The sequence below is a fragment of the Ochotona princeps genome, chromosome 8, assembly GCF_030435755.1.
Source record: "Ochotona princeps isolate mOchPri1 chromosome 8, mOchPri1.hap1, whole genome shotgun sequence".
Lineage (NCBI taxonomy): Eukaryota > Metazoa > Chordata > Mammalia > Lagomorpha > Ochotonidae > Ochotona > Ochotona princeps.
This window is the reverse complement of record NC_080839.1, coordinates 38,311,040-38,333,832: the sequence shown is the minus strand read 5'-3', so window position 1 is coordinate 38,333,832 and position 22,793 is coordinate 38,311,040. Positions and strand designations below refer to the sequence as shown.

At 35.8% G+C, this 22,793-nt stretch overlaps 1 protein-coding gene across 4 annotated transcripts in view; it reads right to left on the bottom strand.

Moving 5' to 3' along the window:
• The window catches only part of EHBP1 (EH domain binding protein 1), a 307,647-nt gene that overhangs the window by 61,410 nt on the left and 223,444 nt on the right, over positions 1-22,793 (bottom strand). For 2 of the 4 annotated variants that reach the window (XM_058667867.1, XM_058667868.1), the window contains 2 exons: positions 10,820-10,964; positions 512-619 (listed from right to left, as the gene is read on the bottom strand). In XM_058667867.1, the coding sequence (XP_058523850.1) occupies positions 512-619; positions 10,820-10,964 (253 nt within the window). The remainder of the gene's footprint in view (positions 1-511; positions 620-10,819; positions 10,965-22,793) is intronic. The other 2 variants (XM_058667869.1, XM_058667870.1) reach the window with 1 other exon arrangement.

Here is a 22,793-nt window from a genome sequence, read left to right as displayed (position 1 = left end):
AGACTTTATAAGTAGTTTTAAAGTATCTTACTACAATTAGTTACTAAGTATGTAAGTAATGGTAGCAATATTTAAGCACAAAATTTACCAAATAATTTTAGAGCCTAAATTATCAATTCTAAACTACATCAGAATATCTGATCCATGGCTTGTACTAACATTTGGAGTATCCCATAGGAATTTCACATACACTTCACAACATTTACAACAAAATATTTCAGCTTAACAGGAATCAATTACTGAATAACTATAAACTATTTCACATAACAAAATATAACAGTGAATCTTCGTAATAAAAGAACACAAACTGCAACTTCCTATTACAATGTTACTATTAGTTTCATCATGCAATGTAAAATAAAATGATACTGATGAATGATGGATTTAACTAAATGACTTAAGAGGGCATGAATTTAGCAAAACTAGAAAAATGAACTCATTCTTGACGAGAGAACAAAACCATAAAGTGCACCATGCAGCAGGACACAAAACATTTATAACTTGAAATTACCGGAAGTGTCAAGGTCATATTCTAAGTTAGTAAGTTCATCTCCACCTCCTACAACAAAGCCTTCAGGAACCTCCTCATTAGTATCTATCTCAATATTATCATTTTCATCTGTAAGAATATGTGGCAATAATGTTAGTATATTATTTATATTTTTATATCATTTCTCCAAAACAGTATAGGAAAAATAGTATTTTAACAACATTCACTCAAATTTAGGTCTGACACAGATAAGCAAGTTCAGAATCAAGTTAAGTCACTTTGTCTCTGTTAGACTAACATTTATATTTAACATTCATATGTCAAAGATATGTTATCACATCAAAGCAGATGTAAAGTTTTTGACAATTTTCCATATTCTGTCCCTTATTCACTGAACTGAGTACCCATATTTTAAAATGTAATCTACTAGTAATTTCTAATTAAAAAAAGGAAAAACAAAGTTGATCTGGTGACACATTTTCTATCACTTATTACATGTAAATGAATAAAGCAACACATCATGCCTTATAAATTTTCTAGTTCCAGCTATATAAATATATACATATTTTTAGTTCCAGTTATATTCAAGCCATTTTTAGAAAGATTTGGTACGTTTTGTGCTACTAATGAAATACCATTATTAAAGCATTGTGGATAAAAAGCAATACTAGAACAGAGAGCACCTTTATATAAATCTTCAGAAACTAAATTAATATATCTCAGAAAAACTAAAACTGCAAAAACTATTAGGAACTAAAGTTAAACATGTGGAAATGAGGATGTCTTACAAGATTTTTAAATCCTTAGTAAAATATTTTAGATCATAATTAATTAATGGAGCCTTCCTGACAATCAATATTTCTAGCAAATATTTTGTAGTATATATACATTTTTCTCCTTGAATTTCAGTGATAATATAACTTAAAATTCTATATATTTAAAAAGGCAAAATAAGTATTTGATATGTATATTATAGATTTGGCTTTAAATTCTGCTGCTGATAGACATTGCACCTTTTGGAGACATAGTTGTCTAGTTCTGGGAGTTGAAGAATATGTCCATTACTCTCTGCAATGTACTTTTTAATGAGACACTTTTCAGTCTTTTTGCTTTGGTTGCCTATAATCAAAACTTTATGGATAAACAGATGTCAAAATGGGGAATTATCTTGTATTTCTTGTATTCCTTACAAAATTAAACAAAATTATATTATCTTAGTAGATTCACTAGAATCACTGTATTTTGATAAGTCTCTGAAAACACACATCCAGGAAGTTGTGTGGGTCATTGGTGTTGCTCTCTTCTAAAGCAACAGCCTCTCCTCCTATAAACTGGCACATCACTGAAGTACCTGGCCATGTTCAGGCTTTGGGCTGTCCTCTGATGCTTTCTCAGGCTGCAAGCAGGGAGCTGGATGGGAAGTGGAACAGCCGGGATCTGAACTGGTGCCCATATGGGATCCAGTACATGCAAGGCGAGGACTTTAGTCATTAGGTTCCCGTGCTGGGCCCATCCAGAAACATCTTTATCAAACAACTTTTAATTGTGAGATATCTCAATTTTTTTCCAATTGAGAAATTCCAAAATCTATAGTTCTAGCTTAATCCTGCAACATTTAAATTTTTTCTGAAACTGTACATCCTTCCTTGATTTTTTGGATAAATTCATACTTATTATCAGCATTAATATTAATAATAGCTAACACTGATTGAAAATTTTTCAATCTAAATATATCAGTCATTTAAAGCAAAGTAACAGGGCCCAGTTCAAGCTTTCTCTGCTCCACTTCCAATCAGTTCCCTGTCAATATGCTTGGGAGAAAAAAACAGAACATGGCTCATTGGTTTGGCCCTCTACCATCCATGTAGAAGAGACCTGGATGGAGTGTCTGGGTTTTGCAGCTGAGCCATTTCTAGCCCTAGCCACTGTATGTATCTGGGAATGAGTTAACAGACAGAAGATCTCTTTCTCCAGCTCTCCCTCTCTGTTTCTAATTGTGCCTTCCAAATAAGTAAACAAATCTAAAGCAAAACAAAACATAAACTCCAACAAAGTAAAAACTGAAAAATGATCCCTCAGGTGGAAAAAAGAGTAACAGTAAAAATGTTGCTTAAAAAAAAAGTAAAAGCACACTCTGCTATATATATTAAATAAAGTCAGGAGATTTTTTTCTAACCACATTTGTTTACAATTATTTGAGTCATTCATAAAAGTGATCATCTTCAATTTCACTGCCCTCATACATTTTTTCCTAAATAATTTTTTTTTTTTTAGAGATTTATTTATTTTATTACAAAGTCAGATATACAGAGAGGAGGAGAGACAGAGAGGAAGATCTTCCGTCCGATGATTCACTCCCCAAGTGAGCCGCAACGGCCGGTGCGTGCCAATCTGAAGCCGGGAACCAGGAACCTCTTCTGGGTCTCCCATGCGGGTGCAGGGTCCCAATGCATTGGGCCGTCCTCAACTGCTTTCCCAGGCCACAAGCAGGGAGCAGGATGGGAAGTGGAGCTGCTGGGATTAGAACCGGCGCCCATATGGGATCCTGGGGCGTTCAAGGCGAGGACTTTAGCCACTAGGCCATGCTGCCGGGCCCTCCTAAATAATCTTGTAGTTTAACAAATGAGCTAATAACAATTCTGGAAGGATAAAAATAAAAAGGCAGGTGTTTAGCAGCTGGTGTGTTGGCTCAACTGGCTAGCCTTCTACCTCCAAGCGTGGCATCCCAATTGGGTGCGGGTTTATGTCCTGATTCCTGCACTTGCCAGCCAGTCCCCTTCTTATGGCCTGGGAAACAGAGGAGTATGATCCAAAGCCGTGGGACCCTGCACCACCAGCATAGGAGATGTGGAATGAAGCTCTTGGCTCCTAGCTTTGGATTGTACAGCCACTGTGGCCATTTGGAAAGTGAACCAGCAGATAGAAGATCTCTCTCTGTAAATCTGACTTTCCAATAAAAAAATAAAATAATTCTTTTTAAATGTAGGTGTTTATATTTCTTATCTCAGCATCCCTTTGCATCACAAGTTATTATAAATCGTCTTTGGGATGTAACAACAGTTACTGTCAATCAGCCTCCAGTGATTATTGTTGACCACAATCAACATGAGTAAAGGTACAAAATTTAAAATCTATTTGTGAAAGAAATGTTTACTGTATATGTAACTATAAACAGCATGCTAAATGTTGAAGAGATATCAAGCTGTATAAAGCATTTACTTTGCCTTAAAGGCATACATTCAACTGACTACTACAGCAAGTAGAACGGGTATTGTGGAGTAAATATAAGATACAGAGTAAATTCAAAATATAAAAAGATTATTCTTTGTGCCAGTGCCACTAACCTTTAAGTCAGGTCCTAAAAAACACACAGATTTTCAAGAAGTACATTTGGGAAGAGGGTCCCAAAGGCAACAAAAGCAGCAATAGCTAGATTATGTATAGAATTTAACTTAAAGGGAAATAATGAGAAGCATCACTTTAAATACAAAATTGTAGAGAGCAAGAGCCCACAGGTCATAATGTGAAGTTTAAACTTTAGTTGGTAGGAATGAACACTCACTAATGTTCCAACATGATCAGTACTGCCTTTTTTAGAAGAGTAACTGAACAGCATTCTTTTTTTTTTTTTTAAGATTTATTTATTCTTATTACAAAGTCAGATATACAGAGAGGAGAGACAGAGAGGAAGATCTTCCGTCCGACGATTCACTCCCCAAGTGAGCGCAATGGCTGGTGAGCGCCGATCCGAAGCCGGGAACCAGGAACCTCTTCCGGGTCTCCCATGATTGCAGGGTCCCAAATCTTTGGGCCGTCCTCAACTGTTTTTCCAGGCCACAAGCAGGGAGCTGGATGGGAAGTGGAGCTGCCGGGACTAGAACCCGACGCCCATATGGGATTCCGGCACATTCAAGGTGAGGACTTTAGCTGCTAGGCCACGTGCCGGGCCCGAACAGCATTCTAAAAAGCATTTTTCAACCACAATATCTTACTGTAACTAGTTGTGACGTGGTTAAATTATTAGCAGAAATATAAGCACCGAAGTTTATGTCTTTTATCTAACATTATTCCTATGACCTTACTCTTGGTTAAATTCTCAAATGTCTTCTCACATGAAACAAATTGTGGTGTACGGATTGTGCATGGTAGCATACAATGCTTGTGGCGTTGTTCCTCACGCAAATTCACTGATCTACATGTTGGACCAGAGAAAATAAAGGCTAGAGGCAGGAAATCCAGCTCAGAGATTGTTATAATCTCCTGGACAAGCAGAATGGAGAACTTAATAGGATAAAAGAATTGGAAGTAACTCTGAAAAGATTTGAAAAGCAACTGGGCATTGGTTTGTGGGAGAAGGGCTACTGAGGACAGCAAGGGTACAGTGGACATCACAGCTCTACATACTGAGCTACTAGAATGATGGCTTTGCAATTAAAACAGAAAACAAACAAACAAAAAACAGTGAAATCCAGAAATAAGTCCAGATATGGATACTTCCAGAATCCAAGGATATGTATAAGTTGTGCTTTTTATTTACTCAGTGCCAGATTTGTGCATAATGTTCAAAAGGTAACATTCACATTACTTCTAGGTTAAATGAAATCTTTGTTTACATGAACACAGGTAATGCTGAGTCGGTTAACCGAACGTATATGTATGGAACCTTAGATAAAAGGATTACTGTTTGGGGGGTGGTGGTTAAGGGTAAAAATTGATCTGTTTAGCTCAGGTCTTAAGGAATGGATTTCTACTTTTTTTTTCCATTCAGTGAATTCAGTTTTGCAGTGAACTTTGAATTCTTTTCAACTGTTAATCTTACACATTTTCTAACATTGACAGAACTGCTCTAAAAGCATTCTACCAAAACTAAAGTACAAGTGTGTATATGTGTGAGCATGCATTTGTGTTTAGATACTGTATGCATTAATAAATATGTGCCTGTGTGTATGCATATTTATGGCTAACCACAAAAATCTAGAAGGTGAGCAAGGCATAATGTGAACTAGAGGGATAATACATAGTCCTTGCTAATGCACCTGGAAAAGCAATAAATGATTGCCCAAGTTTGGACCCACGCACCCATGTGGGAAACTCAGAAGAAGCTCCGAGCTCCTGGTTTTGATGGCACAACCCAGGCTGTTGCAGCCTTTTAGGAAGTGAATCAGTGAATGGAAGATCTCTCCTTCTAACTATCCAATCTCTCTGTGTAACTCTGCCTTTCAAATAATTAAATTTTGAAAAAAAAACCCAGAAGTTGTTCTGCAAGCACAACATGAATTATATGGACAGGAAAAGGTAAAAACAAATTAGATGTGTGCTGGAATGTGGAAACTATTTCAGTAAACACTGTGATCCACTTAAGGCAAAAATAGGAACCCCAATATATGATTAATAGCACAGAAATAAGATCAGTCATATACTTTATATTTGCAGATAAAATGAATGAAACTAAGATACTGGGTGACAGGGCAAAGAAAAAGGATACTTGGGGGCCATAGTTGTAGAAAATGTCAGCACCCTGGATCAGATTCTGCTTCATTGCTCCACTTCCATTCCAGCTTCCTACCACTACACCTGGGAAAGCAGTGGAAGATGGCCCAAGTCTTTGGTCCTCTGCCACCCAGATGAGAGACCTACACAGAGTCTCCTGGTTTGGCCTGGTTCAGCCCCAAGTAACCACTGTGCTCATTTAAGGAATAAACCAGCAGATTCAAAAGCTCATTCTCTTCTTTTTTTCTCCCTGCTTCTCCACCCCCACCCTCTTTAAATGTCTCTCCTCTTGTTTTTCTGTAATTCTTCTTTTCAAACAAACAAATAATTTTTTTTTCAAAAAGTATTTGCAATTCTAAAAATCATGTTGAGGTTTCTATTACACATTTTTAACTTGGTAATATATATTTTTCTTTTTTAAAAATTTAACCAATTTTTTCCTTCTATTTTATTTTTAATTTCATGATACAATTTCATAGGCTCTGGAATTTCCCTTATCTCCTCTCCACAAATTCCCTCTTCCCAACTGATTTTCCCCCATATTATTACAATAGAATAGTCCTTCATAAGCAGCCTTAAGTCCAGCATTCTGCTATTTAAATGTATCCTGATATTGCAGGTATAGACAATGGCAGACAATCCAGCATCCTATTGTCAAGATTACATTAAATATTTTTAAAGAAAAATTTCCTACTCATATATTATGCTCTTGATTCTCAGCAAATGTTCTTATAAAGTTCAGTTTACAAATTACTCTACAAAAACCAAACGAAATGGAGAAAACAAAATACAAAAATATATTTTTAATAGAAACTGAAAATAAAAATTACTTAAGATCTGAGATTTTATTTCAGTTCAACAAATTTAGAGAAATCTATCATAACTGAAAATAGTAAGATTATGCAAGTATCAATTTTCATGTACAAAATATAAAATGTACTTAAAATTTAAAACAAAGTAGGTAACTTTATCTTAATGAAAGGCAAAAGTATCTATTTACAGTTAATTCTATTCCAATTTAAGTAACTGTGATAAGCTAGGGAATTAATAATCAGAAGTACAAAATATAAAACACTACATATCATAATATCACATACTATTAAGATATGTTAAATAATATCTTAAAATAAGGTGGCTATCTTCCTTGAAAATGTGTTTATGAATAATTAATAAGAATTTAAGGCTTATTTAGCCAAAATAATACTCTGGCAAATTCCCAGAGTTGAAATTCAACCCATATTCTCTGACCACAATATCACAGCTACAACTGAAAACAAAAACATTAATTTTTGTCCCTAAGCACTTTCACCTTACTAAGACCTGTAAAATAAAAATGAGCTCCAAAGTTTGTTACACAGAATGAGCCCATCACACATTTATACGTACAAAATTATGCAGAAATTGGAAAAACAAATGTGGTACAACATAACTATCATCCAATGCTGCCGTAAGTCCCAGAAACATGTCAGGGAAAGTAACTTGGCTACTGCTCCTAAGGACCAGTGTAAGTCTACCATTTACACAAAAACTAGGTTATTTTTGTTTGTAATATGGGGCCAGTAGGTTGCTTGGATACATGGCCATATCTGTCCCCCAAAAGGTCCTGTACATACTCTCTGCGGACACTATGAAATTTAGAATCCCTGGCTTAACCTGTGAGCCTTTTCAAATGAGTGAAGTAGTGAGTCTGGGGCATAAACCCGCTTTCACATTATGTCAACTTTCCACAACACTCTTTTTTCATCAAGAACTATTGCTTTTGAAATCTTCCAATCCTATTAGTCCACCTAGGATGGTATGAAATTATTCCTTTATCTTCCTTTTATATTATTTCTTTTTTTAAAAAAGATTTATTTATTTTTATTGCAAAGTCAGATATACAGAGAGGAGGAGAGACAGAGGAAGATCTTCCCTCCAATGATTCACTCCCCAAGTGAGCCGCAACGGCCGGTGATGCGCCGATCCGAAGCCAGGAATCAGGAACTTCTTCCAGGTCTCCCACGCGGGTGCAGGGTCCCAAAGCTTTGGGCCATCCTCGACTGCTTTCCCAGGCCACAAGCAGGGAGCTGGATGGGAAGTGGAGCTGCCGGGATTAGAACCAGCGCCCATATGGGATCCTGGCGACGTTCAAGACCAGGACCTTTAGCCGCTAGGCCACGGTGCCGGGCCCTATATTATTTCTTAGTAAAACATTTTCCCCCAGGTCTGAAAGATTCTAACTAGGCATTAGAAGAGTAGACATTAAATTCACCCCTTCCTGAGACTTTTAGTCTCACCAGGGTCATTTCACCTAGAAAACAGATTCTTATGAACCCAAGCACATTTTTATTATACTATGAAAGGATCAGGAAAATATAGATCACAGATACAGCCCAGTCGACTGCCTCCATGAGCAGGGTGGGGTGGGGTGAATGGTGGAGGGCAAATAGCAGCCATGTTTATTCATTTATATGCTATTTAAGGCTGCCTGCAGGCTATAGGGGCAAACTTAAGTAAATGAGACACAGATCACATGGCCTGCAAAGCTTAACGTATTTACTTTGCCATATTTCAGAAAGCATGATAAATTTCGGCCTATCCCAGTAGCTGACACTGTTCAATGGATAAATGCATATGTATGAATGGGTGAATTCCCGCCTAGACTTTTATCCTCTTACTTGTCCTAAAGATTTCTCCCTGACTCCAATTTTCAAAAGCTTACATCTTGAGGACAGAGTGGACCTAGTCTGATTCCTATCCCTGTATGAAGACAGGCCAAAATTCACTGTTTAGGACAGGTTGGTTCTACCCATCTTAGCTCTAATATAAGCCTAGCATTTGATACTTTGTTGCTTCCAATATTCTAGGTATACTATATCCTATAGGAGAAACAGATCCTGGTTACTTTGCTCTCTTCAGGGAATAAGGATCCTGACTCTGCATCAGGTTCTTGTAAGCTACCTGCCCTTCTTCATGTCATGTACCTTTTGCTGTTTCAGTCTCTATTTTCTTGCCAGCACCAGTGTCAATCCTTTCCCGTCCTTCACTTACTTTATTTGCTTTGAGTGTGGAATGATGTCAAATTCAGGATTCATTTCCTCTTGTTACCATGTAAGGAAAACAGCTGTTTTTTTTTTTTTTTTTTTTTTTTGTCTAGTCTAGTCCTGATTCAACTTCACCAGAGACTGGATTATGAAAAACAGGACAACTACATAGCTGATTCATCCCACATCATTAATTAAATAAAACTTTAAAATTCTTAGCCTTCTCAGAGTTTACCATTCATTTGCTATTCATACACTTGCCACTGGAAAAAAAAGAGATACTGGATACCTCTCCATCTACAATTAATATTCTCCTATATGGCTTCATGATGCTATAGGAAGATGACAATGGATTTAGGACAATATATCCAGAGGATACAGAATACGTGTTTTTTATATAACATTCACAGATATAAAAAGACAATGATTTTTTAAAAAAATTCAAAAAATTTTGTTTTATGCTACAGTTTAATAGGCTCTGGGATTTCCTGTCCCCTCCCAGGTTCCTCCCCCCCACAACTAATTTCCCCTCTAGTATTGAAATGGATGTCCTTCATGACCAGCCATAAGACTATCATGTTGTTATTAAAGTGCCCAACAGTGTAGGCACGGACAATGTTCAGAGACATGATTTTTAAGATTAATTTTTGACCATAAACACCTTGTTGTTTATGGTCAAAATAGCATTAGATAAATGTTACTGTTGCGAGTGACTTTAATACAAAACTATAGTAGAAAAATGTAGGAATTCCAATAAAAGTACTATATTATAGGAGTTGCAAAGGTCAGACGAAAGATCTAACTAAGTAACAAGCATCCTGAGAATAGAGGGATAGATACACAGCTGTTTGGAGAAGAAGCTTTCAAATTTACGGAATAGATGGTTAGATGCCATAGGCATTACTTAAAATTCTCTTCAACAATGAGCTCTTAATTTATGGATTTGATTAGAAATAGCAGTAGTAACAGCCAGTTTATTTTGGATGAACTTATTGACGTAGAAATATAACTTGCTTTTGTTTTAGACTTCTAAGGTTTTATTCAAGTCCTCACTTGCCTACTCTTCAGGGAGAACTTAGCATACTAAGATTTACTCAGGATAAGTACTTGGTATGTTCTGGTATATAAATAGGTCATATAGCTTTGAAATAAAAAGTCACAACATCTTGTTTATATTCCTGTTAAACAAAAATGCAAAAAGTTCCAGACTAAAGATCTGAGAAGCAAAATTAAAATTTTGTCTATATAGCCCTTGCTTCAACATCAAGCTTAGAACAATCTCTATAGATACTAAAGAAGATGGTCTGAGAGAATAAGGAAACAAAAAAGAAACTAATAAAAGACATTTTTAAAGACATATTTAAAATTCTTATATATATTAGGCTATAATGTAGAACATATCATTAAAGTGAATATATAAAGACCATCTACAAGCTTTAAATTTTCCATGCCAAAGCTCACCACTAACAGATTTTATGACCCAGATATTGAGAATTTGATGGCATTTTAATTACTCAGAATAATTAATCAGGCATGATAAAGTACCCTCAAATCAAAGTCTGTGTGAGTCTTCTAATAAAGTGTATTTCAAGACTGTATTTCCTCAATTGAAAAAATTAAGCCAAAATGATTTTGAAAACAGAAACAGTAATCTTCTGATTTGCTATGCTTCTGTTAGCTTTACCGTGATATATCAATATATTAAAAAGTTTATGTTTCTGATGGAACATTTTGAAGTAAGAATAAAAAGCCCCAAAAGGTCTACTGTGGATTTCTGGATTGTCTGAAGAATATGATACAAGATTCTTTAACTCACCTCCAGATGCCTTTGACCTTTCTTTCAACTTTTCTGCAGCCATTTCACCATAGCTGGGGAGTTCTGACATCTTCACTCCAGATCGAGCTTCTGCTATTAGCTGACGAGCTCTCTCTCTCAGCTGCCGACGTCGCTCTTCATCTTGCTGTTAAGATATATTGAACAGTTGCCAACTCAGTAATTGACAGAAATGCAATTTCATTTTCAATCTGATCATCATGATAGTAACTGGTTTACAGCATGGTGCTTGGCCCACATTATAAATAGGATGCTCTATATCAGTTGGATGTCACACCATTTTAAAAAGACATTCTAGAAACAGTTTTAAACACCAAAACTTTTATATTAAAATATCCATCAAAAATTCAAACTGGAATATTTGGCAACACATGCTACTGAGAAAATATAAGGAAATATTAATAAGAGAATACAGCTTATAGAAAGTCTATCCTAAAAATAGAGAATTATAATTATTTTAAAAGATTTGTTTATTTTTACTGGAAAGTCAGATTTCAGAGAGAAGGAGATACAGAGAGAAAGATGCATTCACTGGTTCACTCCTCAAGCGGCTGCAATGGCTGGAGCTGACCCGATCTAAAGCTAGGAGCCAGGAGCCTTTTCCAGTGAGTGCTGGGTTCCAAGGCTTTGGGTCATTCTCTACTGCCTTCCTGGGCACAAGCTGGGAGCTAGAAGGGAAGTGGGGTAGCCAGGACATGAATCAGCACCCATATGGCATCCTGGCATGTGCAAGGCATGGATTTTAGCCACTAGGCTACCATACCAAACCCAATATCTTGTTTTTTGAGAGAGTAAAATCTAGCTTGCTAATATTTAATAAAGCCAAGAGCATTGTCTAAAAGCATTTCTGATACTAGAAAATATCATTACCCTTTATTGGTCAAATACACAAAACAGTTTCATTAGGGGGGTGCTGGAATAAAGGTGATAGTATATTAACAAAATTTTGATTTTAAAATACTGAGTCAAATGTTGTGATGTAAACAGTAAAACTAACAGCTATGACACCAGCATCCCACATGGGCTCCAATTTGAATCCTTTCTGGTCCACATTCAATCCAGATCCCTGCTAATGTGCCAAGAAAAGCAGTGGAGGATGGCCCAAGTGCTAGGACCCTTGTGCCCAAGTGAGAGAGATCGGAAGAAACTCCTGACTTCTGTCTCCTAGCTTTAGCCACTGTAGCCATTTGGGGAGTGAACCAGTAGATGGAATATATCTTTTTCTCTGTCTCTGCAAACCTGCCTTTTAAATAAATAAATAAATAAATACTGACCAAAAAAAGAGAATCTACCAATAACCATTACCTAACAGTGATGTGAGATCTTTTTGGATTACTCCCTCTCTCTTCATAGATACACAATGAAAAAATCTTATATGACTTTTTATATTTAAAATGATTAAAATGACAAATAACTAAGACAACTGTTGACTACTAATAAAACGTTATGAATCATAAATACTTAATGAAATTGCTTTGTATACTGGAAAACATATACACCAATATATTATGGCAAAATGAAGCATGAATCATCTGGCTGGAACAAATTTTTGCACAGTTAACATCTCCTAATTCATAAAACTTCACATTTATTCATATAGAGTTGCTTATGTCATGTAGCTTCATGTACTTGTGGATTTGAATAGGTCATTTCTTCTTCCTAGAACCACTTCTTTCATCTTATACAATTCCTACTCATTCTTTAAATTTACCAAATCTTCCCTGTCCACAGTGGAATGACGTGCTGCTTCTTTTACGTTACTATAGCATTTTTTTCTTTACCTATATTTAAGTATATATGTTTCACATTACTTTTAAACCAACAACTATTAAGTTTAATTATAACTGTAGAGATGCTCCTTTCTCATTAGAATTGAGCTACTTGAAGTCAGGAACTCTATCTGGTTTGTTGAATTGTCTGGACTTTAGTACATACTTTGACAGTACTATAAGTGCCACAAAAATTTCAAGCATGAAAATTTAATACTGATACTCTCAAAAAGCATATAAAATAGGAGGGAAGAAAAAACATACGGAATTATGACCAAAATGCTGCAAAAAGGGCAGATGTTTAGTCTAGTGCCTAAGATGCCAGTTAGTCACCAACATCACACAATGAAGTGACTTGGTTTAATACACAGAGTTGGCTCCTAACTTCAGCGTTCTGCTAATGCAAACCATGGAAGGCAGTAGTGAGAGCTCAAGTATTTTGGTTTCTGTTACTCATGTGGGAGATCTGGGTTTTATCCTAGGCTGGATTTCTTCTGGCTGAACACCAACTGCTGCAGACATCTGGGCAAAAGAAAGTATATTTTTGGCTGAAGGGCAGAGCATTGTAGCATCATGGTTTTGAGTTGGGCCTAAAGAATGAGTAGGGTTTGTAAAGAGTTAAGGTGGGAACTGATGGTTAGACTGGCCAATGTAGGATAGACTAGGAAGTAAACATAATGCAAATATATAGAGGTAAGAAATAGTATTGGAGGAAAAGGACAAAATCAAGTTTGAATGAGCACAGTACAAATAAAGTTAGAAACACAAGGAAGAAAAGTAAATCTGGGTAGATAATATAAAGGCACTAATAGAGGGAATGCTTCAATTTTATTCTAACATAACTAATGAAACTAGTGAAAGTCCATTTTAATTTTTGTGTGTATGTCTTTTTTGTTTTTAAGGTCTAGAGGAATGATGAACCAGAGACCAGAGATGCATTAAGGACTAATCTGGCAATGGTACGCAAGATAAGTTGGCAAAGAGGGACTGAAAAGAAACTAGGAGGATCTTATATGACTCAAGGAAGCTATAATGAGATCCAAGAGTAGGATGGTGTAAGAAATATATTAGAGTAGAACTGATATCTATACTAATTCTTAGTAACAGATTAGATGTGAGAGAGGAAAAAAAAATGACTCAGAGGTTTTAAATGTGGCTAACTAGTAGAACTCTGTCACTAACAATAGAAGTGGAAAAACTAAAAGTAACTATAAAAAAAGAAGGTAGAGGAGGTCTGAATGAGACAGACTAGTTTTGAAGAGCTGTGAGGACATGACAGGTAGTTAGGAAATGAAATTACTGCTAGATTGTGAGATCAAACTAAGACTATGAACCTGTTGGATGACATTACAGGAATAAATGAAAGAACCTGAAGAGCTATTGTAGAGAAAAGATCTATTGACTAAAACATGAAAAGAATCTTTATCTATATAGTAAAAGGAGACAAAGAAATATGGTGAGGACAATAATAGAATTCATGTACCATGAGAACCAAAGTAAAAGAGGCTTCAAAAAAAGGGGCGGGAGTAACAAATTGCAAGAAATGTTAGAAACATGTCTGAAAATTCAAAAAGCACAACCAAACTTGTTAAGTAACATCACTATACACAAGTGTAGAAGTGAGATGAGTGAAACTGAAGTATAGGCAATTCGTTTAGGGATCTTCAAAGGTTACAAATCAGGAAAGCTGTCAAAAATAATGGGGTAAGTTAATGCGGACTCAAACATAAGCTTGAAGCTCTGATGCACAGACTGGGAAAATTTCAATATAAAAAGAATAGTGATGGGCCCGGCAGCGTGGCCTAGCGGCTAAAGTCCTCGCCTTGAAAGCCCCGGGATCCCATATGGGCGCCAGTTCTAATTCCGGCAGCTCCACTTCCCATCCAGCTCCCTGCTTGCGGCCTGGGAAAGCAGTTGAGGACGGCCCAAAGATTTGGAACGCTGCACCCGCATGGGAGACCTGGAAGAGGTACCAGGTTCCAGGTTCCCGGCATCGGATCGGCGCATCACCTGCCGTTGCGGCTCACTTGGGAGTGAATCATTGGACAGAAGATCTTCCTATCTGTCTCTCCTCCTCTCTGTATATCTGACTTTGTAATAAAATAAATAAATCTTTTTTTTTTAAAAAGAAACCTTTCTATTTAAAAAAAAATAGTGATTACAATGAATTTAATCAATGAAATCGCACAGTTAATCAATGAAAATTTGAGTCCACTATGATATTATAAAAGCGGGAAATAAAAATTAGTGTTAGCATTTGAGGCAGCTTTTTAAATAAGTTCTGAAAACTAGTTAATTAAAAAAAGAAGATACAATTATTTACCTGATTTTTTTACAATGGGATTGGGAACTGAATGTTTTTAAGATATTTGTTTTACTTATTTGAAAGGCAGAGTTACAGAAGACAGAGGGAATGAGGGAGGGTGGGGAAGGGCAGAGAGAGAGAGACAGAGAGATAGAGACAAAAGAGAAGAACTCTATCATCCTTTGTTGTAAAAAAATGATTACAACAGCCAGAGATAGGTCAGTCTGCATCTTCCATGTGAATTCAGAGGCTCAAGCACCCAGACCATCTTGTGCTGCATTCGTGGGCAGAGAGCCAGATTAGAAGTAGAGTAGCAGGAATCAAACCAGTGCCCATATGAGATGTCAGGGCTGCAGGTGGTAACCCAACAAGCTATGCCACAGTGTTGGCCCAGGGAACTGAATGTTCGGGCAAACAGTATCAGTCAATGAAAGAACGTTCTACTTTATAAAAGAAGCCCTAATAAATGATTAACAAGGATAATTAGTAAAGCTTGAGGTAAATGTCTGCTGGGGAACTGGATATTCATATTATGCTGCACATATGCAGCATATTTTCTAAATACAGTGGCAGTAGCATCTCTCGTCCCACATGCTCTTCCATAGTGTGATCTTACCACTCCTTAATAAGAAGTATAAGAATAAGAAGGGCCAGCTTTAGTGACTTGCATAGAATCAACAGAATATGGAAGTGTTGCAGTTGATTTCTAAAGCTAGGATAGAAAAGGACCTTTCCCTTCCGTCTAGTTCTTTTGAAATATTTGAATTCTCTAGTCTCTCTGGCTCAACCATCATGCTGTAAGAAGCAGGAGTTGTATGTGAGTGACTCAGTCAACAGTCCCTGTCACATTGAGCCTTGGTTTATCCTGTTCTGGGTACCAGATGTGTGAATGAGGAAGCCTTCAGATAATCTCAGTCTCTAGCCATCTTCAGTTAATCCAGCTGTTCAGATCTCAGACAATGGTAAAAGACAAAACACTCCCATTACGCCCAGTCTGAAGTTCTGATTACAGAATTTGGAGAACAACACAATTTTGTTACAATACTGTGTGGTCTATTACACAGCAAAAATAAAGGGAACCTACACTTAAAAAATATCACTAACGAATTACTTTCAGTTACAAGTTAAAGCCAAATGTGTAAGTAAAGAGATAAGAACTAGAGAAGAAATTTAAGATCATTAGTTCAGGAGTTGTTCTTAGACTTCATTAATGTGGTTCAATCACGTCATACGTATTTTACATGAGGTATATGAGATGTACACCATCTATAACATCCTAGCCCAAATGTTTAAAGTGAATCCACTGAGCATTTAGATATTATTTCACGTTGTCATAACCACTGCAGTGAGAGAAACATGACATATTATACCACAAGAGAACAATAAAAAAAAATCTAGAAGGTAGGACATTCAGGGCAACTGACGTAGCCATTCTAACAAATCACAATTAGGACAACAAACACAAACATAAATAAATTAACCAACCATCACTAGTATTAGATTTAGATACTAATTTGGACAAATATTGTATTATTTGAGTTGATTTTAAAAATCAGAGTTTGATCATAGTATTGACAAAGAGGAAACACAAGTTGACTGAAAAAACAGGTGACACAGTAATAACCATATTTTGCAATCTTCCCAAAATACACACACACACATACATAAATGCACAGAAAAATGAAGGGTAAACATTAACTTGTCTTAATGGGATATTTCTTGGTTTTTAAATGTGATACTGATATTTGCTTTTATTTGTTCTTATTTTTAAATTCTCCATAATACACCTGTACTAACTTTGTGATGAAAGTTGTTTTTAGATGGGTAATGTGGTGCAGTTGTTGAAGAACTACTGTTTAAGATGCCCACATGTCATATCAGAGCCACTATTCAAGATCCTGAAATTCTGCACTTTGGATTCAGTTTTCTGCCAATGTGCCTAGGGGGCAGAGACGATGGCTCAAGTATTTGGGTTCTTGCTATCCAATGTGGGAGACACAGATGAAGTTCCTGACTCCTACCTATGGCCTGATTCAGGCCAGGCTTTTGTAGGCATTTGGGAAGTGAATGAGCAGGTGTGAAATATTTCTATTATTCTTTCAAAAAAATTATTATCATTTAGAACAAAGAGAATTGTAGGAAAAGGAACAAAACAGATGAGACCTCAGGCTTCCTACGGTGTGTATTGTAAAACGGACAAAAGAAGAGTGGTCTAGCATTCAAGGATAATTTTCTTAGAAGTTGGAGATGCAACCACATTTTTATCAATGAGAATATTTACAGTCGCAAGGTCATAGCTACAACTGATGTCACAGCCAGTTCATTCTAGGTCTATCTGACTCTAGAGACCTTCTTCTTAACCATCACACTATTCGACTCCCAAACTATCAAATTACTTGAACATCTGAGGAAAATTGAGCTTTTACCAAACTTTCATCTTTCGAACTTAAGAAAAGTTAAGAATACTAGTAAAAACCATTATTTAACATGCCTCAGGCAACCTGGTTTAAGTGAATTTGACTGCATGTATAATAACTTCTTAGAGAGCTGGACTTTGGTGATTCAAACTAAGATGAAGTGGTCTTGGGTCAATTTAAGTAAGTCAAAATGAAATAAATGAATACACCTTTCTGAATAAAAATGGGAACCTATTTTTTTCCCTCACAAGCTACCACTTCTTGGCTTTATCCCCCACCTCCCAGCAATATTCCCATGTGTAAACATTTCTGAGAGCTTACCAAGAGTGTAATTTAAAGCAGGCAATCATTAATAAAACCAACTCTAAATACTAATTACCAGCACTTTATCAATTTCCATGTAAATTGTTTGTTTGTGCTTATTTACCCATCATTGTTCTCTGCACAATAGAAAAAAATGCAAATGAACAAATCAGAATGCAGCTCTAATGGGACTTTCTGTTTATAACCATTAGCCCAGAGGTGTGCTGTAATTCAATTCTCAAGTAGTAAGATTTAGCCTCATTAACAGACTGCAAGGGCAGGTTACAACTCATAAAACCCTACAGTAAACAAAGTGTATGGACACAGCACAAAATCTTGAGCCTGATTGACAGAATTCTAGTTCCCTATCAGATTGCCTTGATTTACTTTTCTACTTATGTCCTAAGACCACAGAGACAATTTTGCGTGGGCCTAGAACTCTCCAGTGGACCTATTTGTCTTGTTTGCTTTCTCACCTTTTTAACTTCCCTTAAGACAAAGAAGCAAGCAAGAAAATAAGTTAATAGTCATAAAGGAAAAGCTTGTAATTATAGCAATTGATAATGCAACCAATTTTAGGTTGATAATACTCTTTTCCAGGTTATTAGTCTCCAGATTCACTGTAACACTATCTCATCACACACACACACACACACACACACACACAGAGTCAGTCTCTACATTAATATTTAAAGGATAGAACAAAATCTATACTTAGTTTTTCAAACTGAAAAGTATTTTTCAGGTTCAAGGGTAAAACAGAACAAGGATATTACTGTATAATTTTTGTATAGCTTTGTGCACAAATTGCTGAAAATCTGTAGAAAATGAATATTTATGGGCCTGGTGCAGTAACGTAGTGGCTAAATCCTCACCTTGCATTTACCAGGATCCCATATGGGTGCTGGTTCATATTCCAGCTGCTCCACTTTTCTTTCAGCTCCCTGCCTGTTGCCTGGGAAAACAGTCAAGGACGGCCCAAAGCCTTGAGACCCTGCACCCACGTGGGAGATCCAGAAGAGGCTTCTGGCTTCCAATGGGCTCAGCTCTGGCCATTGTGTCTACTTGGGGAGTGAAACAGTGGATGGAAGATCTTTCTCTTACTTTGTAAATCTGCTTTTCCAATAAAAATAAATAAACCTTAAAAACAAAAGAAAAAAACCGAGTATTGCTGACAAAGAAGGTGTGCCTAAATCTATGTAACTAAAAAAACATGTTTTTGCTATCTGTATTAACCATTCCATATGCAAAAGAAGATAGTGACTCAAAATTGTAAATAAGTCATCTATTGCATCTGCTCAGATAGAAAAGGCAATCTTTTCACAAGGGTGCAGAGATGTGACAACTCTGAGAGTTGTCATCACTAAAAGGAAAAGTACACCTGAAAAATTCAACACACAGGAAATTCATTTTTTTCATTAACTGCCCTAGTCTCAATACACTTAAACAAACTACAGCAGTTACACTTCCTATTTCTAAGGATCAGTCTGACATTTACCTTTTCCCTTTACAGAATTATTTAGAATTAGAGCAAATAATACAGGATAATCTAGTGTTTGTAAGATAGGATCTATGCTTTGGAAGGTTTGATGGAAGCAGTGTTCTTGAGAGGACTCCTTCCCCCTGACCATCATTTTTCAAGTTAGAACAATCTCTGAGAAAGTGCTAGTTCTGTGCTCTGTGCAGTATTTTCATACATGTATATGTCACCCCATTACTCCTCTCAAGTCTGTGAGATGGCTACTATCAACCCAACTTGGCAGAAACCAAATCTCGCTTAAATACAATGCCCAGCTTGTAAATGGTATAGTAAGAATTAAGATTAGTGTTTGTTTAATTTGATAGCACTGGTTGTATCCACTACATATTTGGTGTTTGGAGCATTTTTGCAAAGCTTTACTGTCATTCTGATATTTAAAAATCCTAGTTGTTTATGTATGCTTTGGCTATATAAATTTGTTTAAATATCCCTTTGTACTACAGAGATGATGAGAAACAAATTTATTTACATTCATTTAAAACTTGGGTTCCTTATCTTAAATTATAAACCTTTAGAAGAGTGATGAAAGTTGCACATTTAAGCTTTGCTTTTCTCTATGTAACATCTTTAGGATAGGCAAAAATCCTGCTAAGTATAAAAAAGTTGTGCATTTCAACACACTGGATTCAAAATACTCAAATATAGAAAAGATAGGTCAGAACTAGCCATTTAGGACATAAACTAAAAAAAAAATTTAGCCCTTTAACAGTGTGTCCTCAAGCTATTATTATTATTATTTTTTTTTTATCATTTTGAAATGGTCCACAATCTGCTATAGATGGATGGCACTAGTAAAACTTGACAATTTAAGGACAAACTCTTCAAGAATAAGTAATGTAATTCCTTGTTTCCTTTCCATAAAAATGTATTGGTATGCAATTTTTATATTTCACAGTTCACCGACATCTAGGCAAGCTTTCTTCCACTGCTTCAATGGTGCTACTTTTAATTTTATCCTCCTTAGTCGTAGTAATTAAAGTGATCAGCAGTGGCATCCCAGCGGCTTTGACGCAACTACAACCCCCTAGCAGACTTTCGCTTTCAAGGGGAAGGGAAAGAAAAAGACTAGAGTTTTATTTCAGAGAGAACAAGAAAATCAAGCTTCTCCAATCCTCAACTTTATTCAATTGTTCTTTCAGCAGCCTTTGGATCTTAAGAATCAAATAAAAATGGCTGCTATGGGGGGTCCCTTTTTATACTTGCTGCAAATGTCACTGAATGACATTACTTTAGCCAAAATGATGCGATGGATTTGTGAAGGTGAATTAGAACATGAGAAACTGTCAGTGTAGCTCTGAGATCATTACCCACCCAAGGGTGTTTTTTCATAATAGAAAATTTTAATCGATCAGTTTAGGAATACAGTTAAGAACTCTTTCTATTAAAAAGTCTATATGCATTTTCATGAAATGAACTTTATCAAAGTTTTAAAAAATTGTTTCAAGTAGATTAGTTTGTGTCCTTACTTACTCAGAAAGATTTTATTAGAGCACAAAGCACTCACATATCCAAAATCTCACATCCCTTATTTCACTCAATGATATAATACCCTGTGCTTTCTTCAGCTTGACTTCAGTGGTTTCTTACAGTCTTAGCAGCTGGCCTTCCATTAATTGTGATATTTGATTATATCTAACTTAGAAGTTGGTTTTAGTTAGGAGTGCTAACATTTCATCGTATTCATTCCATGACATTTCTCAGTTTTGCAGTGCACAATTTGACTGTTACCCTGTCATCACTAAATATGAAGCAAGTCTCTTACTAGATGTTCTGAATGGACACACAAACTGCCCCCCAAAAAAGAAAAAAATGAGAATCTTGTTTGTCCAAGCAAGCATGATCAAAATGCCCCTATTTCTTTGCTACAGAAGTTGGAATAAAATAAAAAGTAAAATTACGGCATTTTAAAAGGTTTAGATTGCCAATCTGATCAGTTCTTGACTAAATGAAAAGGATTTAGGATGAAGCACTAAACTGTTCAGCAGATCTTTTCAACTCATTTCAAACTTTTCTTATGCTGGTTTGTAATATAAGCAGACATGCTTATAAATGGCCACACCTGCTCATTTCTCTGGGGATGGCCTGATCTCTGCTTCTCTAACAAAGAAAGAAAGAGAGCAAGAAAAAAAATCAGCCTTTCTTGTTGCAAAACAGAGTGGAAAGTCAAAATCTTTCTCAAGTTTGCCCCATCTGGTCAGATTAAATCTTTGATCAACCCTGGGGATTACATTTATTTTTATAGTAACTATGAAATTTCTGATTTGTTTAAAATACACAAACAAAAATAGTAAACAGAACAGAAATTTAAATTTGAAATCTACTTTTTAATACTGGTAGTAAACATAAAAGAACAAGTTCAGAAAATAAACACATGCATTTTAAGAATTTAGTATTCATGAAATTATGTATCTATACTCATTTTCCATACATTGTTTCAAGATATAAGAAATATTTTTAACTGCAGCAGTATTTGCTGTGATTAACATTATACCATGCTATAGCTGCACCAATCAAGAATTTTAAGATAGAATTATAATCAACTTAATGTTGTTAACTAAGAGTTTCTTGGACAAATCAGGAAGCTATCTGGGATATGAAGTTTTATATTCTAAATCAGTATTTTCTTTCATTAACCTAACTAATATATGTCACTTCCCAGTACATACTATATTTCTCTAAAAATAATTATTTTAGGATCACAAAAGCAATTATTTCATACTCTGAAAACTTCAAATTACATTAGCAGAATTAACAGAAACAGTTTGGGCCTCCAAAAAGAGGACCCTTTAATTTAATTCCTCTTTTCTTTGTGAAACTGATAACTTCTTAGTTTAAAAAAATTTTAAGAAAAAAAGAAGAATGGCTGACTAAGTAAGTATCACCTTGTGTTACATCCAAGGCCTCTTGCTGGTTGTCTGGCTGCTCTTTTGTAGGCAAAAAGGAGCTGAACGCTCTCTGGCTCCTTAGATCTGGCCCAACAAATGCACTGCCAGTCATGCACATGGATCTAGCTTAAAACCCAGTGTGAGCCTAAAAGAAGCCAGTCAGACTGGCACCTACTCATGCAGAAGGAGATAGATTTGTCATGACAGGCTGATTATTCAATGTAAAGAAACAGTTTAGCTTTTCTAATCTGGTACAAATACATCTTTCTCAGCAAAAAAGTAAAAGGTCTAACAGTTCAAGTATTTAAAGTAAAGAAACCAACAAAAAATGTAACGTCAAAGTAAACCATAGGCATTTGTGCTAACGTATCCTGCAAAATTGTCCTGTGGTTCCATTCAGATAAATAAGACTTAACCCTCAGAAGTGTGACATCCATGTGTCATATTAAAAGAAACTACTGCTATTCTATATTTTTTCACTAGGAAAAATTCTAAGAATACAAATTCATCTGCTTAGTTTTCTAAGCAGATATATGCTTACATATACAGATTAATATGTGGGCATACATATAATTTCCTGTTTCATTTCCTACTCAGGTACTGAAATGACAATACTCATTGGGATAAATCATAATACTATAAGTTGGTTTTCATTTTTAAAACACAAATTATTCTTTAATTAAATGATTATATAAGCATTTCTATGTATTTGGATGGAAGATAGGGAGGGAGGATGA